Source organism: Archocentrus centrarchus, chromosome 11 (assembly GCF_007364275.1).
Source record: "Archocentrus centrarchus isolate MPI-CPG fArcCen1 chromosome 11, fArcCen1, whole genome shotgun sequence".
In the NCBI taxonomy this organism is placed as follows: domain Eukaryota; kingdom Metazoa; phylum Chordata; class Actinopteri; order Cichliformes; family Cichlidae; genus Archocentrus; species Archocentrus centrarchus.
Genome location: NC_044356.1, coordinates 12,423,596 through 12,441,928, shown reverse-complemented (window position 1 = coordinate 12,441,928; position 18,333 = coordinate 12,423,596). Strand labels below are relative to the sequence as shown.

Here is an 18,333-nt window from a genome sequence, read left to right as displayed (position 1 = left end):
ACAACAACGCATTCAGATCACAGTTCTGCTTGCAAGATCTACCAGACATGACAGGCTTTAAAAAAAAAAAAAAAAAAAAAAAAAAAAATTTAATTTTAGAATTGCCTAATTATTGTATCATTTTGTGGAGTAATTGTGACAAAAAGCTTGAAAAGACATTAAAACGATACACCGAATAAAGGTGCAAATACCAGTTTAATAATAAATGAAAAATATATTACATTGATTGCTTTATTTTGTTTTTGCATATGTACTTGATTCAAGTATTTTTGCAAGCAAATAAGAAGACTTGCCCTTGTCTCCGCAGCTTCACAGCCTCTCGGGGAGAGAAAACTTTTCACACACTCTGGGAAAATGGCAGATGAGCACACTGAATACAATATCATCTTGAGGCAGATGAAGCTCTGATCTCTGGGATGATAGACTGTGTTGTATTCTGTTGCAAAATATAGAAATGTATCGCACTATTTCACAGTTATCTTGACTGTGCACAGTGCATATTTGAATAGCTAAGGAATGCCAATCCCATGTAAACATTCCTCCCATCAAAGGCGAGATCAGCGCGTCGCGCAGTTGTAGAGTATCATCCAAGTGTGTTAGTGGGGACTGAGAGGGCTATGACCACATCCGATTGATTTAACTACCTCTCTGTGGCCCTCTGTGGAGAAATGAGGCATGCTCAGTGTGAAATGGTGTGTCACTGATGAGGCCGCACAGGTAACCCCTGTGTACTTGGTCACGGACCCCACATCATAAAGCAGAAGCTAACTCAGGTTGTTGCTTGTGATATTTCTTCTCCCATGATTCATCGCTAACGCTTGCACTGAAGATGTCATTTAACTCGCAGACCCTGAATAGCCAGGTTTTAAAAATAAAAAAAGGAATTATTTGAGTGGTACGTGAAACTTGACCTGGGGCCTGTTATTATTAATCATCAGATTTTTAAAGCACATTAAAACAGACTGCCCAACTCTCTGCTGGCTACAGGTACATAAATAGTTCCTAACAGTTGGATGCTGCACCTTGTTGGAATACTAAGTGCTTGTTTTAAGTGCTCTCAATTCATTGCAGATCTGGGTGTGCAGTGGCAGTCCCTTGGCGCTGGCTAATCATCCTGCTATAATGGATTAGAGCATGACAGGGGGGGAAAAAGGTTTCAGAGCTTCCTATGAAATGGCCGGAGCCTGTGCCAGTTGCCATAGGGTGAGAGATGTGGTACACACTGGACAGGTCGCCAGCCTGTCTCAGGGCGATGAAGGAAAGAAACCTTAGTTTTAAATTTTCATTCAGCCTTTGAAAGACATGAAGCTGGTGATTTGAAGACTTGTGGCTATATGAATTCGGATAGTCCTGCCATCCCTGTGATGGATTGGTAATCAATCTAGTTGTCTTCCTGCCTTCAAACGATTGTATCTTGGGAATGGTTCCAGCCCCCAGTAATGGCCCTCAATAGGAAACAGTGGGCAGAGATAACAGATAGATCTATAATGTTCTTTTTCCTTATCAAATCCTCAGACTTTGTAAGAAAAATCAAGAATCTGGGAACATGTTGTGCCTACTGGACAGGAATCTTAACACCAATTTTGGCCTCCAGACTCATTCTTATGTTTGCCTCACGCATGATGCATGTATTAGATGGGAGGCTACCTTTAAAACTGTACAGCAACTGCACTCATCAGAGACATCTTATTAAAGGATTTTTTTTTTTCATGAAGTTAAAAAAACACCCGCACAACAGACTGTGAGATTATTATGCATCTCCAGACAAACTGTTTAAACTGATCAATACTGTACCAACAGATGATAGATATTTCTGGCTTATGGGATTTAACTCTTGTAAAGTTTTCAGTGACATTTGGGGAAAAGTTTAAAAACTGGCACATTGTTATTATGATCCACTTAATCATTTATGACACCTCTCTTGCTGACCTGTGGAAGGCATTTAAGTTCCTTTTTTTCCACAATTGCCCTTTAACAAAATTAAAAGGTGTAGACACCTAAGAACTCTGCAGGTCTGTGATCCTGTGAGATGAAAAAAAAAAAAAAAAAAGGAAGAAAAAAACAAAACAGAAACATTCAAGTCTGCCTCTAAAGAGAGACGGTGAAAGCAAAGCTGCTCCAGCCTGGCAACAGCACTTATTTCGGCTGGTTTACATCTGGGCTTAGCCTTTTGACAAGAGATGCAATTGAAGCAATCTTCACAGCCTCAATTTCTTCTTTTCAAAGGTCACCCATTCAGAATGTTAAGGTAGAGTAGAAAGCGTGAAGGGTTAGAGCATTTTTCGTGGCATAAGCAGGCCTTGACGAATGACTGGGACGCCGGGTGCACGCGTGTGTGAATGAACACACTGTTGTGAGCATACACAGGGAAGGTTTCATCAATATGCATGTGCTTATGTGTGTGTATGGGATTTCATGTGTTTACATGTATCACACGCCGCCGTCTGCCTGCGTTTAGTCTTTGTGTGTCAATTCATTTAGGCACCGACTCCCAGCTGCAGATGCTGATGGTGTCTCTCTTTCAGTCGGCATGATCTTTTCCTGAACTTAAAACTCTTATCCACTTCTGCCACTCCATCTACTTTCCATGATGACCTCCATCAATTTTCATAATCATCCTTTTACTCTCCTTTATTATCAGCTTTCCATCTCGCCGCCTCTCCAAAGCTGTATTTTTCATCTCCCTCTTTATCCCCTCCTCATCTCACCAGAGGACAGCATCAATGCACAGCCACATTAAGCTGGCTCAAACTTCAGTCCTGTTCGCTTACATGAATTTTTCATTTGTATTTTCAGAATGATCATCTCTGACAGGGTAGCTGTAAACAGTGTTGATGCAAAATAGGGAGGTGAATTTTGAAAAGTTGAGAAGTTTTCAAACCGGTGTAGGGTATTAGCTGATTTAGTTAGTTTTTTTTATCTCATAAATTCAAAAGCCTGAAGTCAAGTTACTAAAAAGATCAGAATAAACCCATTAAGAGTACTGAAATCAGGCACAATGCTGAAGCACCAAAAACTTCCCACCGGGAAGAGGCCCCGTGGTAGACCCAGGACACGCTGGAGAGATTATGTATCTCGGCTGGCCTGGGAACGCCTTGGGGTCCCTCCGGATGAGCTGGAGGAGGTGGCTGGGGAGAGGGAAGCTTGGGCTTCTCTGCTTAGGCTTCTGCCCCCGCGACCCGGCCCCGGATAAGCGGAAGAAAATGGATGGATGGATGGATGGGTCCCATATGTTGCTGTTTGGAAATGTTTTATTAATTAATGTTTGCATTAATTGTATAAGTAGTAGATTACTACATTTACTTTAAGCAGCAATAGATATAAAAATGTTAGCGAAGATGAGGAAAATATATTTGGTCCACAGTAACTTCAGAAAAAAAGTTATTTCTTGCTATCAAATTACACCAAAGAGGGCTGTTGGACTATTATTTTTTTTCCCCTGTGGGACTGGATCACACTTCAGAGAAATCAATAATACTTCCTACTTCTGTCTCATGGTTACTTGAAACAGTACAAGTACAAAATAAACGTACACAATCAATCAAAAAAAAAAAAACTTGAGGATTTATTCGAAATTTTAAAAAAAAAAAAAAAAAAAAAAAAGTGTTTTATTTCAATGCAGTCTTTCAAGGCTTTGGGGCAACTTGTGAAAGTACATCCTGATTTTAAGGGAATGATGAATGCTGTGTTCTTGTCTTTGCTGGGGGACACAGTAATGATGAGACACATCAATCTGTATTACCACTCCTCCGTCAGTCCAGAACATCCAAGGGCAACAGAAATATTGCAGTAACACAGACCATTTATCTTCGCACACCTGCTTATATACCTTTGGGTACGAAAAAGTGCTTCTTTCGAGATTAAGAACTTTGTGCGCATTCGGTCTGTAATTTATTATCTATAAAAATACTTAATTAAATTATACAAAGCTAACTTTTAGTTAGTGATTAGGATTTTATTTATAGTTAGTATCGGAATTACTTTGTATAATGAGGATAATCCCTATTTCAATCAGTTGCAGCCGTAATTTAGTGTGTTTCAATTGGTAAAGTTATCTGTCGTTCTGGTAGCTTCTGCTCTCTGATTGGTCTAAACCCACAGAATCCCGCCCCCTCGTACCTGTCGATCCGTGAGAGGCCGCCTGATCATCCTAGAGCCCGCCCCTCGCATCCCTCCCGCCCCTCTCCACCAGCGTTCAATCGTGAAGCGGATTGACTGTTGCATCCCCGGTATGTGGCGCATGAGTGTGCGTTTCGGGATGTGACGGCGGTCTCTCGGAGTAGTGATACTGAATTAAATTATACCTTACAGTCGAAGGACTTAGATGATAGGATACCTGAAAGGAGCGGGCACAGCCTAGGGAAGTACACGACAGTACGGAGCGGAGGGAAAGACGGAGAGCGTGGCGGGAGCAAATCCAGCCGACACTGCGCGCAGAAATGGCGGAGCAACACGCAGCCAGCGACGGCAAGCACAAAGCGTCCACCAACGCCGGGGGCTCGGTGCACGGGAACAGTCGACCCGGCGCCGCGGGTGGAGGAGGGGGCAAAGGAGGCCTGTCTGGCGGACTGACACAGCCAGCTGGGTGGCAGTCTTTACTCTCGTTTAGCATTCTTTTTCTGGCCTGCCTGGCGGGATTCAGCTCCAGACTTTTTGCGGTGATCCGGTTCGAGAGCATCATCCACGAGTTCGACCCGTGGTAAGCTAGCTAACTACTGTCTGCTCATGTTTGTGCGCTAGTTACAGTTGCTTGTAATGGAAATGAAAGACTTGAGGACTAAATCCTCACAGGGGACAATTTTAAATTAAACATTACCATATTTATTCCCTCGCTTTGCTTTATGCTTTATAAAAGTTGGCACTCTTCAGCGCTGTTAAGTTTTGAATGCAGCTTTAACTTTTATTTTGATTCTGTGTCATCGTTTTAGAGCCTCATGCTTGTGATTAAGCGGATTTTTTTCTCCCGTGTCCCTGGCACAGACACTTGTATATGGGGGTCAGTAGCCCAGTGTGCCTATCTGCGGGACCTTGACATTTAAACGTGATAAACGGCTAGCTGACTAGCCTGGTTTGACCACTTGTCCAGTTGTGTCTTACCCAACAGTGGGTCTGTGTACTTGCTGCAGTCTTCACCTGAGGAGTCTTCACCTGCAGGTACAACTTATTCGGATTGAAGGGAAAACGTTCCTCTGCATTTTAAACCTGTGGAAAGATAAAAATGGTTAATTGCTTTATTACTTTACTGGTGTGGGTGATATGATTGGTCGGAGCAGCTGAGATTTCCTCCTTGAGTTTTCTCGTGTCTTATTGTTGCTTCACGGTGCCTCTCGTTAACAGCAGGTTGTTTGTAACCCGGAAGCCAATGGATCCGGTCTGGTGTGTTTGCCATCACAATGCAGAATTATTCCGCTTTGTTACACCGTCACATGGATTCACAGGCAGCCGCCTGGTTGCGCTGTCATTCCCTCGCTGCTCTTATGTTCTGTGGCCTTCAACGAGGCATCAGGGGCTGATGGATTCATTCATTAATTTTCAAGGACAGGTGCTCAATCTAGCTCAGCGTGACACGTGCGTCTTCAATTATGTTGATAACTTGATTGCATTTTACGGCCAAGGGCCGAGGCTTATGGCTGTGGGGGTTCTGCATGGTTCAGATGAGCTTGATCCTTCTTTAAGACTGGAATTTGCTCAAAGGACTGACCTCAGCGCTGTTAATGAGTGGTCCCATGTGTCTTGCACTCATTAAAAGCTGCTTTTACAGCCTTCATATATCCGATTAAAGACTGTGGTGGTCAAAGAGTTGGTGCATATAGTGTAGGGTACAGTGCTGCATTTCACAGTAGTAGTGGGAGCTGTTTTGCCTCGGTATAAGGCTATAAAGTGGCACCCGTTTCCACAGTTGCAGAGCAAGAACGGCACAGCTCTTTGGCAGCATGTCACAGAAAAGAAAGCAAAGGCATTCTTTGATATTCAGAAGTTTTAAAAAGCCCTCGCAGCCACGAGTAGCCTACATCTGTTGTTCTCAATATCTTTTCTTTTTTTCCCTTTTCTCTTGTACTGCAAAAACAAAGCAGCATTTCAAAGGAACCTTCTGTTGCCAGCTTAAATGTGTAAAACTGTAAATTCAACCACAATGGGACTATAAAAAAACAAACACATTAATCAAAGTGGAGGATTACATCAGAAAAATATGTACAGTCAGCTGTTCATAAACATTGAATGGTCCACCTCCCCTCATGTCATCTCTGGACCTCAGTCCTGAACAGAGACTGGTACTGCATCTTAATTAATAATAGTTTATACTCCTAACAATTAATAGGTTTGTATAGATTAGTAGTAAACCTGACCCCCACCCTCCACCACGAGCTTTTTTTCCAAGTTTTACTTTGATTATCCTCTTTAAGCATGAATTGTTGTTTTGTTGAACATCTTTCAAAGAGTTTCTTAATTATAACTTTCTCACCTTCTTGACAGAAAATGTGTTTTAGCAACTGCGTGCACATTGGATGCTGATTGGAAGTCAGCATCCAGATACACATGATTAGTGCTGTTGTTGTCTGAGCGCTTATTGTTTTTTTTTCCCCCTCTGCAGAGCTTCAAATTATCTGCAGCTAACCATTACGTTAAACAAGCTGGCAATTTGAAGAATCAAGATTGGATTTACAAGCAACCAAATGTCAAGCTTATTCTGCAGTATGCAAATGCTCCGAGCTGTACTGACTCTTTTTGCAGAAGGGTTGCTGCCATGATTCGGCTGTGCTAATTTTAATTTCCTAATATTTGTTTATTTAAAAATCGGGGGATTAGTTGGCATTCAGGTGGGATTTTTTTATTTATTTTTTTTTCCCATCCACTGATGGAACTAATTAGGGTTCATGCCAGGAAAGTTGTAAAGCTTTGTGGCTGGGACTGGGCAAAGGGTGGGTGGAGGACACAGATGGAACAGTAGACCTGCCTAGGTGCAGCACTTTCGCCTCCTTTTGTGCAGCTTCACTATGCAGTTGCTGATGAACGGGGAAGGAGAGAGACATTTGGTGGTTCATAAAGAAAAATAATGTGGAAATACATCAGCGGGGGAACAAAAAAGTCAGTTAATCTCATTTACATAAAGATAAATGATGATTTAACCAACAATGATTGGGGTGCATAAGGAGATGGGTATCAGCTGAACAATTACTGGCATTCATGCACTGGTTACCTAGGCTCCAGGGGAGAAAAGGGAGTTGAAGTCTCACTGGAGAGGCAGATTATTACCCCATTGTTGGTCATATAGTGGGCCTACTAGTATTTGCAGTGAAGCACCTTTTTATATGGTATAGTTTTTGTTTTGTTTGCTTTTTTTTTTTGGGCTGTGCTGTGTGAATTTTCCGTTAAATTTACTTGTCCATGGTCGGACATTATGCATCACTACCACTGGAAGATGGTGGTGATACACCTACATGCTGTTTGACAAGAACACGTTTTGAAGGACCAGGTGTGGGACCTGTAGCATGTGTAGAGCTGAGAGATTACACTGCTTCACAAACAGGAGAAACATGCAATGCAAAGCCAAACCTCTTCAAATGTCTTCTTTGGAATTCCTTCAAAAAATGAAGTCCACCAGGTAAAGCTAGCATGTCACAAATCTGCCACGGTAATGTGTCATTTGAGAGGGCTTTGAAGAAGTGTAGTAGTTTATACATTCACCTAACAAGCAAAAGATCCTCAGTTTGATTCTGTGAGGAGACACAGATCTCCCTGGGGTTGCATCGGGAAGGGCTTCCAAAAAAAAGTGCCAAATCAAACATGTGGAGCTACCCCCGCTGTGGTGACCCCTTGTGAATAAGGGAGCAGCCAGAAGTAGCTTTATCAAGCATAAATGCCAAACTCATTTGTGAGGTTAGCTGTAAGAGTTGCTTGGTAAGGCATCTGCATCACACGATTGGGAATTGAATGAATTGGGTTTTCGGCTGGTGTTCGGAAAACCCACCGGTGGTGCAGTACTTTTTTAGATACTTCAGCTCAGGGTTATAATGCACAGGCATTGCCTTTTACATGAATTAATTTCAGTCAGATAACTCTTAATTGAAATTCATTAAAGCATCAGAATTAGTCGGTCTGGCTTCTAGGCTCCAAGCTCATCGCTGCCACAGATATGTTAAGCATAAACGTGGGGAGTGATGAGTAAATATCCACCTGGCAGCAGTGAAAGGTTAGAGGGAGAAATGGGAAGAGCTGCACATTAACTAGACCACCAAACTGGGAGGCTTTGTCTGGTATATGAAATGAAGAGTGTGAGGCATGCACGTAACGTGTGTGTGTGTGTGTGTGTGTGTGTGTGTGTGTGTGTGTGTGTGTGTGTGTGTGTGTGTGTGTGTGTGTGAGACGCAGCACAGCTCCAGTTGACTGCTTCTAGTCTTGGCCTGATATGAGGCTTTTTTTTTTTTTTCCCTATCTGGAATTACTAAAATGAAGTTGGTGACCTGTCATGACAAAATGAATGTAAATGATAGTGGAAAGATTAAATTTTATCATGAAGTTGAGAGAGTCAGCCTGAACCTTCCTTGGGATTAGCTCAGCCTGCTGAGAGCTGGGTGTGCAAGTAGGCAGCAGTTGTCAGGGGTTAAATCTGACATGTGGAGTGTCATCTTCAGACTTGCAGCCCACATTATTTATCAGGAATCTCCCAAGCCTTGGGGAAAATAAAGTATAGCTTCTCTGTATTGTGCAATTGGCGCACCACTTCCAGTGTCGGATAATATAAGGACAGCTCAAATTGGATATCTGCATATAGCTGTATTTCTAATGCTGAAGCTAAGGAAATTGTGAATTTGAAAGGGTCACGTTCAGGTTAAGGTGAGAGACAACTCCTCCTTTCTTCTGCCGTGGAAGTCGTGCAGTCTGCGAAAGCAGTGTTACTGGGTCAAGAAAAGATTTTGAAGCCAGAGAGCCACTGGAAAACTGCCCAACATGTTCTAAAGCACATTCTCCATATTTCATCATGTTTGCCTACATTCTCTCTTTCACTTGACTCTTCATTTCGGACTTAAAATGACCAAAAATAAAGAGCTTTAAAATTTTAACTCTGTTCTTGATCATTGTGGCTGGGAAGAATCCCCTCTGCCCCTCGGAGGTTGGGACCTTGTAAGACACAGAGGAAGACATTCAATGATATTATGACCTGCTTTTGAGTGTTAGATGTGTGACGAACACCCTAAATGTCAGCGGTTTTGCATATAGATTGTACAGTCCCTCAACCCTCTCTGGTCTCTGATGGTAGTTGTGTTACAATGTTACCACCTCAGCTTTTTTTTTTTTTTTTTTTTTTTTTTTTTAAAACCAATTCAATTAGCTCTGTGTGTGTGAGAGATCGTTCATTCTCTCCTTATTTTTCCTCTTATGTCTTTTTCACAACTTTTATCTGAAAGTAGATTAGGCCATCCCGGGAACAGCTGCTGGCACAGCAACATGTGAGCTAGTACTGTAGTGTGGGAAAATGGTGAATAAGTTGCGATTGATCTTCCCACCAGACACTTGGCTGGAGCTGTGATCCCTGCTTAAACCCCCCCAACTGTCCGGCAGATTATAAAATATTCAGCATGGATATAGTGTTCAGTTACCTGAAGCAGAAAAAGAAAAAAAATTAGTGGGAGCCCATCCTCGCTGACATTAGCCCAAAAGAGTCCACACCGATTTCTCCTTGAAGGAAAATGTATTCAGAAATTCAAAAACTTTTTCAATTAAAGACTTATTTAAGAATTTCCAGAACATGTGAAACTGTGATACCTGTGTCACAATAGGTTCTGGGTACTTACATTGCTTAATAGATTGTAGTTACTACAGCATACCCCACTGCCAAAGATAATAGTTTTTGCTCTAGCCATTTATTTCTATTCCACCCTCATGCTGAAGTCATGCCACAGCACCTAAAGGATGCAGGAAGTAGTTTTTCCCCCTCTTCCTTACAGAACTTTCATCTTCTGTTTTCTCCCCAGTCAGGAGACTTGATATCAACCCTGTGATTATTAAGTGCTGTTTCGCAGGCAGTGCCTCCCAACGGACTAGTGTCAGGCACCGCAGCGAGGTTTGCGAATCTGAGGTGTGCTCCATGTGTGAAGACGGGAAGCGACAGATCTCTTCCAGGGCACCTGGGGCGCGTGTGGATGAGCTGCTCCTGGCAGGAAGCGGCATCAGGACTGGGTTAGCTGCTGCATAGTACAATGAAAGTCATACAAACAACCCAGTCTTCAGTTGTCATTTGATTCTACACATTTATCTCTTTGTCTTACAGAGGCCAAGGTTTTAGATTTGTTTTAAATGTGTGTTCATGATTCAAACAGACTGCTTGAATCTCCTTTCTTTGTCTTTTTTTTCTGGGGTTGTATTGTGGGGATATGCATAAAAGAGAAGAAATAATGGGTTAACTGTATAGTTAAACTAGTTTACGGCTTATCGCGAAGACGGCATGTGACTCGTGCTAAGCACACGTACTGCAGGCAGTGCTGAGTGTATTGTAAACAGTGGTGTTAGTGCTGCCCGGATGGACACATTGTAAGCATCTACATCTTTGCCAGTGTTGCTCGTTAGCCATTTCTGAAAGCGCTGGCAAGATTGCCACCTCTGTACAGTTGCTTGTCAGCTGTCTGGAGGCCACACGACTCTGCAGACGCCTTCATGCAGGGTAATGGCACAGAGGTAGTTCAGTATGTTAGTGATAAATTGCCAGTGCCTCACATTCAGAGCTCACCTACATGTTAGCAGCTTTAAAGGATGTGTGAAGCCAGTTAAGTATTTGTTTAACTTTACATTTAATTACATTATTGTCAGAGGTTTCAACATAGTCCATGGCTTATATAGGGCACGGTGTAAAAGAACCTTGGTTATTATTCATTACAAATTAGGTTGAGCCTGTCCTCTGCCCCAACTTTCTAAAACAGTCTTATAAATTTTGGCAGCCGTTTGCTAATGAGATTTTAAGAGCATTGTCCTTTGAAAGCTTTGAAAAGTGGGTTCCAACATTGTGCTCCTTGTTCAAGGCTGAGAGTATGATTATGCACTTCATAATTTTTAACATTTATGATATAAATGGCAGTGTTTCCACTGTTGAGCCATTCATTCACCTTTCTGGACCTCCAGTCTCATCAATTTAGGCCACAGTTAAAAACAAAAGGCTCTTTTGTTACAATGCATTCAAATACTGGCAAATATACCACATATCAGTGCAGCATACTGTGCAGATGTCCAGTTATTGCCAAAGTGGCCTGTCTAATGGTATAGATTTGCCAGATGCTGAGGATGATTATCTGCTGTCTACTTAGTAAAATGCAACCTTTCTGCTGACTTTGCCCACAAACATCCACATAGCAGATTGCGGGGCTGGACCGCTACAGATAGGCGCGCTTCTTTGTCGTCATGCCTGCGTTGTCGTTAAAGCGAAGGCTAGTGATCTTAAAATGTGCACATGCTGTAGTAGCGCTGCCCAGAACCTCCAGACAAACACGACCGAGAAAAAAAGGAAGCGAAAAACGATGGTTAGCAAGTTGTAAAAATGATCACGGTGACAGTTAACAGCTTGGTGTGTGTCACGCAAAGTGGAAATGCGTGGTTGATCCAGCTTTTATCCAGCTGTTCGGTGTTGTCGTGGGCTCTTTGACGTGATCGTCGTTCCGTGACCGCTCAGCCTGGAGAATCCATCCATCGGGGAAGGGGGGGCAGCAAATTAAAAAAAAATGCAAGGCTGTAATTGACAGCACTCTTTGAATACCAGTGTACTTTTTTTGTTTTGGTCAGCAGTAAGTTTGCATGCTTTGAGTTTCCTTTGCAGCACCTCTATCAAGACATGCCTTCATTCTTCCATCTGTGGAATAATAGTTCTTTTAGGTGCACCTCTATTATTTTTAGAGCTTCGTGAAGGGCTTGACAAGTGAGAATTGTTTCTTGTGCTTGACTAAACAATGCGAGGCCAACAGGTACAGTGATGCTCGTGCAGCACCAGCATAAAAGTAGTGCTCCTCCCTAAGGGGAAAGAGTAGAGTTTGACTGAAGCAGGAAACCTAATATCTGCTTGTTAAGACAGACTTGTTACCTTGTTTGTGGTTTGGTGCTGTGGATTATTTTCGGTCTGACAAGCCCTGAATGTTGCCTCATTCTTACTGCATTCTTTTTCTCCTTCACTTTGGCTTTGAAGTGGTCCTTGATGCCCTCTGGATGGTTCAGGGCGAAGTGGGGTGGAGGGAACAAAGAAGATCTGTGCTTATCATACATCCCTGTCCTCTTACTGACAGGAGTCAGCATGCAGCTCTGTGGGCGAGCGCACCTGCATACAGAGAGGAGAAGAAAGGAGGAGTGAGAGAAACGGCGATAGGATAGTAGGAGGTGGAAAAAGAGAGAAGAAATTAATGCCCGCCAGGCATTCAAACAAAGGGAGATTTTGCCAGTGAAGCCAAAGAAATTTCATTGTTCCAAATAACTGCTTTATCAGTTTGTTTGTGTGCATGTTCATGTGTAATATATGTGCTGTATGGGTTTTATGGAGGGTTGATTTATTATTTTGTCGGCCTCTGCCTCAGGTTAAATTGAATGTCTTCTGTAGCTGAAAGACTACTTACACCAGAGCCCATTTAATAAGATCAGCTGCTTAAAGCATCTCTGAAGCATTACTGAATGGTTCAAATAGCTCAACTCAGCTTATTCTTGAGTAATTTTTCCTCCTTTCAATTTAATCCCTCCAACATTTTTGCAGAAAGTCCCTAGAAACTTGCTGCTTTGCATTAGCAGGGAAGCTAGGTAGACTGTCTAAGAGCCGGTTTAATCAAATAAATGCCAAAGTAGGGGTCACTGTGAATGTCAAGCAGTTTTATCCACACTGTGGTGATTGGTGTTAAAGTGGTGGTTGTTCAGGCTCTCTACTCCACGAGCTGGTTATGCTATTTAGTTTCCGTTGCATTTTTCACATCAAGATTTCCCCGGCTTAATGTTGTGTTGGTTGTTATGCCCACTGCCTGGCTCCCCTGTCGGAGGATTGGCTAGCGTTCAGTTTGGCACCTCTTAAATGCTTTTTATTCTGCATCGTTCAGATTTAGTTGTCTTCATTTGAAGTCTTTTGCTTAAATTTCCTTGTTTCAAGGTAGGTTTTGTGTAATCTTCTAGCATATTTTTACATCTCAGGTGTATGAATCACTCATCTAGTCTTCAGATTGTTTGTTTCAGTCTTTGATCGCTCTGTAAATAAAATAAATCAAATCCCTGTTGCATTTTCTATAAAGGCCTCTGTTTCTCCTCCTGTGTTATATATCACTGTATTCTCACTCCTTAGAATATTGATATACTCTGGAGGTCCATTTGTTTTCATGTCTCCTGGGTTTACATGGGTTTGTTCTGGGTGCTTTGGTTTCCTCCTCCAACAGGGATGTTTTGGGATTAAAAGCACTCCTGCTATTGCCCTTGACTAAGCCACTGGCCTCAGAACTTAAGTTGGTCCCTGAGGGCTCATGTATCTGCTTCCCATAGCTCTTAAGAAATTACTACTTCCTAATGGAAATCATGTAACAAAGGCTTGTAGTTTTAGGAGGAGATAAGGGTTTTTCTAGCATGTAAAATAATTCTGACACCCACCAAAGAGGTCTTGGCCTTCCACCAAAGGGTTCTTGATAAGATGTTTGTATAGATCAGCGGTTCTCAAACTTTTTCCATCATGTCCCACTTTGCTGAATGATATCTTTTCATGCCCCTTGTGAATCGCAGTCCAGGGGGAAGGGACGTCCTTCTATGGCTCTGCGTACACAGCAGACGGTGACGGAGAGTTTCTCAGGTCACCGTGCTAACGTACCTGCTAACACGCCCCACCAATAGGATGTGCCCCACAGTTTGAGAAACACTGGTATAAATGGATGGATGGGTTTAATTTACTCCAGCTTAAAATACATTTTTGCTTATCAGATGAAACTACACAATTTCATTTAACTAGAATAACTCAGAATCTCTGCCTTTAAATATTACCAGACTAATTGGATTTGCATGTACAGGCCTATTTTCAACCAGGAAAGGGGTCCATCTTCTGTGAATGATTGGGGTGAGAGGAGGGAAACAGGACAAAAGATGCACTGTGGAAGAGAGACAGAGATTAATAATAACTAATGATTAAATGCAGAGTGGTGTATAAACACAGTGAAAAGAGGTGAGTGAAAAAGAAATACTCAGTGCATCATAGGAAGCCCCCCAGTAGCCTAGGCCTATTGCAGCATAACTAAGGAAGGATTCAGAATCACCTGATCCAGCCCTAACTATTAGCTTTATCAAAAAGGAAAGTTTTAAGCCTAATCTTAAAAATAAATTAAAGGGTGTCTGTCTCCCGAATCCAGTCTCAGAGCTGGTTCCACAGAAGAGGGGCTCTGACTCCCATCCTACTTTTAAATACCACAGGAACCACATATAAGCCTGCAGTCTGAGAGCGAAGTGCTTTATTGGGGTGATGTGGTACTATGAGATTCAACAGTTTTACTTTGTGATAAATTAAAACTAACCTGAAATTAGACTGACTTAAATTGGAGTTTGGATTCATGAGGCTTATATTTGTGATTTTGTTTACAAGACTTGATTTAGATTTGACTGCCATAAAACTCTGAAACCAAGGAAAATTTGCATTTGTGAGGCTGGACCCGGTGACCTGAAAAGGAATTAATCAGTTAAAAGTGTTGCAGAGGACTGATTGATCTGTGAATCATTGAAGCTGTAGTTCTGTTTGTTTCTCCCCAGACTTTTGGTTTCTATGCACTTAAAGTCAACCGCAGCTGCAGGGAGCTGTTCAGTTTATATTAATCAGCAGACACATGCGCTTATATTAAGAGAAAGTGAAGACAAAAGTGGGATGAAAACACAGCTGCAGTTTATAGCTGTATTCAAAGATTTTAGTCGACTTTTTAATATTCAGAATAAATATTGATTTGCTGAATGCTTTTTTTTTTTTTTTTTGGTTGTTGTTTTTTTAATATAATCAGACCAGAGTACACTGTTAGTCTGCCCACTGTAAGTCCGCCAGTGGGCATTTTTCCATTTTGGCAGCACCCCGTCTCTTGTTTTTCTGGTGCAGATGTGTCCATTGTTCAGCTCTTGTGTTTGTGTTCATTCCCCTTGGCCCATTGCGAGTGGATGACTTTATTGTCACAGTCTAGCTGCTGGTAAGCTCACCTGGTGTGACATTATGGATCACTACGGTCTGAGGCCACAGCTTTGTTTCAAGGCGCAAGAACAGCCTGAAGCCAGGCTGGGCCTGACGGAGGAACGGGTGGAAGAGGGCTCAGGGCAGAGAATGAGAAATGCCAGATGGATGGGTGGAGGCATGTCAAGCAGGACAGAATGACAGCTGGAATAGGTTGTCAATCTCCGACCGGCCGCAAAAAAACAGCCTGTCATTTCATCAGGGTTATCCAGTAAAGCAGCTGGCAGTTAGCCTGGGTGAGCCACACAACTATGAAACAAGGTGACATTTTTATGCCAAAAAAATGCTGAAATGAGCCTGATGTGTGATTATGTGCGAGTTGGAGTCGAATGCGAACACGGAATACAAAAAATGTTGGTCTGCCTCGGGACTCGTTTTAGGTTTTCCCTGGAATGACTGTAACAGCTCAGTAAAATAATTAATAGACATTTTATTAAGAGCAGGATCAATGCTTTTGAGGAGTATTATGTTTGGATTAGTTTTTCCTTTTTAGTTAGCACAGACATTTGAATTATGAGGTCTCTGTTCTTTTGTCCAAGTCTCCAAATGATAACTAAGATTTCCGATTTTCTCGGATATTGTCAGAGACAGATTAGCCCTCTGCACAACTCCTTTTGGTGCCAGCTTCAAAAAAAAAGAGAGTTGACAGTTCTGGATGTCTGCACGGCAAAGGTGAAATTTCTGCTGAGCAGGAAAAGGCAGGGAAACTGAGATTGAAATTAATCATCTGAAACAAGTTAATCAAGAAACTTAAAAGCCTCTAAAAATCCATTATCGACATTTAATATCCAGTGTGGGATCATTTAACCCCTGCCTGCATAGACCTATACAGTTGTTCCTTTGGTCTGTTGGGTGTCTGTTCAGCCAGGACCTGCAAATTTTTATTTATTTTAAACAAATTAGTGTAAAAACTACTACAATGTATTCACAATAGCATTTGCGTCCATATAGATATCCCACAGATAATAGTTTTTTTGGCATCAGAAGCTGCAGACTCTGTCAGGATTCAAGGACCTGCCTTCCACCATCATTTCAATGGAAGTGTAGTGTGAGGGCTCTCAGAGTGCAGGTTTCCCTCATGAAAATTGTGGCCATTGTTTGTATGCAGCTAACCTGCTGCTAAAAATGTCTGAGGAGTGCTTTGAGCATTGCATGACTCATTGTGGCTCCAGGCAAGTCACAGCAGGCATCAGTGCTCTTTCAGGCCATTAGATAAACAGTTTGTTTCGGCCTTAAGACACATTGAATTCTAAAAAAGGCAGCCCTTTGAATTTCTACTGAGACATTATAGATTTATCAGTTAGATTTTAACTCCCCCCCCCCCCCCCCCCCCCCCCCCCCCAAACTAATCTGTTCAGGGGTCTTTTATGAATGGGGATGTTTTTTCACTAGTAGTCCACAAAAAAAATGGAGTACACTACCGTCTGTACTGTGGACAAGTTTTGGAATAGCAACAGACTGGTTAAAAGCATTTCTCACAGAGGAGGGAGAGATTTGATAACCATTCAGGAGGGGATAAAAGCTGACACGTTTGAGCTCTCTAGGAGAGGATGTAGAGGCAGACTTTTAAACCTCGTCTGCTTTCTACGCTCTGCACACCTGGCTATTTGCGGCACCAACTCAGCTTTTCCAATACTGCGGACAATGTCTTCAAGCATCACAAAGTTGTATGCTTTCTCTTGTGTGTGTTGGACTCCACTGAAGTACTAATCTGGTCGATAATGTTGCGCTGTGCTTTATGTCCATCAGTCTGCCAAAGGTGAAAGTGGGATTACAGAGGTACTAAATGGCACTGCAGAACTTAACTCTCTTTCCCACAATCACAGCTGAAATTCTCATATTCAACAAGATGAAGTTGGTTTAAAATGTTGTATATTTTTTTTATTCTGACAGTCTCATCTTGCAGCGCTTTAAGTCTGCAGAGACACAAATTTGCTGCCTCATTTTGCTCTTTTTTTTTTATTAAGCTTCCTTCTGATTCAAGCCAAGCCTTCAGAGCAGATTTTCTGAAATTAATACAAGAAATGATCCCCCCCCCCCCCCCCCCCCCCCCCCCCCCCCCCCCCCCACCCAGCCAACTCTACAACGTAATATGTCCTTGAGACATGTAGCACCCCAGCAGCAGAGAAATCTTTTTCCTTCAAAATTATAATCATTGTTCTGAGTATTATGTCTGCTGCGGTCCCTCTAGATTTCCTAACATTAGGCTGGAATGACCCATTTGAATGGGAGGTTCGTTTCTGTAATCCACACACATCCTGAAAAATTGCTGTCATCTTTTGAAGCCATCTGTTTCTTTGTTCCCCTTTTTGTGTGAAACAGTTTTTGCTTGATGGGTTAGGTAAAGTAACCGTTCCTGGGCTCTGTTATTGAGTCACCACAGCAAACTGGCTGTCACGCTCAATTCTTTTTCTGAGTCAGCCACCATATGGATGCCAGAGTCATGCCAACATATCCCTCACATTCTCTTGTTTTGTGAAAAATAGTGGAAAAGTGTGTGCATTGTGGGATGGCAAACTGAACAGGTTGTATGCACTTCAAGATGGATGTGGACAGAGCACATAGGCCCCCAAGTCTAACAACTTTTCTGGCTGATCCCCTGCATTTGCTGTGTAATGCACACAGATGGTCTGCAAAACAAGAGCAAATATCAAGTTTTATTTCATGCTGCTGTGGGAATGCTGAACATGTAATTGGTCTGAAGGAAGTATGGATTATGCTGTCTTTCAGCTCATTCATTTAGCACAGTCATGCCATTTGCACAAGCACAGGTTTTGCTGGTTTGGAGAGGTGGAAGGATCTGAAGTTGAGCTTACTTGTTTGCTGTTCTTCTTGTGTTAAAGAATCATTGTGCAAAGATGTCATTTCACCAGTACATGAACTATAATAGAACAATATACAAAGATGTGGCAGCCTCTGGAGCTGTGAAATTGAGCCAGTGTGGAAGTGCCAGAAACTGCAGTTTCTCTAGTAGCCACCTGATGCCGGCTCTAAAAGCAAGTCAATCCACAGACTATCATCTTAAAATGACCAAAACATGATTTAGGCCTCTGAGTAGGTTCTTATAGAACTCATCCATCTGGATCCTTTAGTTTGGATTGTGTCCACAGTGACAGTCTGCTAGACCTCACTTCTAC

General features: G+C 42.3%; 1 protein-coding gene across 1 annotated transcript in view; it reads left to right on the top strand.

The window, feature by feature from the left end:
• The first annotated feature begins 4,439 nt into the window (after positions 1-4,439).
• The window catches only part of LOC115788632 (dolichyl-diphosphooligosaccharide--protein glycosyltransferase subunit STT3B-like), a 96,828-nt gene continuing 82,934 nt past the window's right edge, over positions 4,440-18,333 (top strand). The window contains exon 1 of the mRNA XM_030741754.1: positions 4,440-4,699. Within this exon, the coding sequence (XP_030597614.1) occupies positions 4,440-4,699 (260 nt within the window). The remainder of the gene's footprint in view (positions 4,700-18,333) is intronic.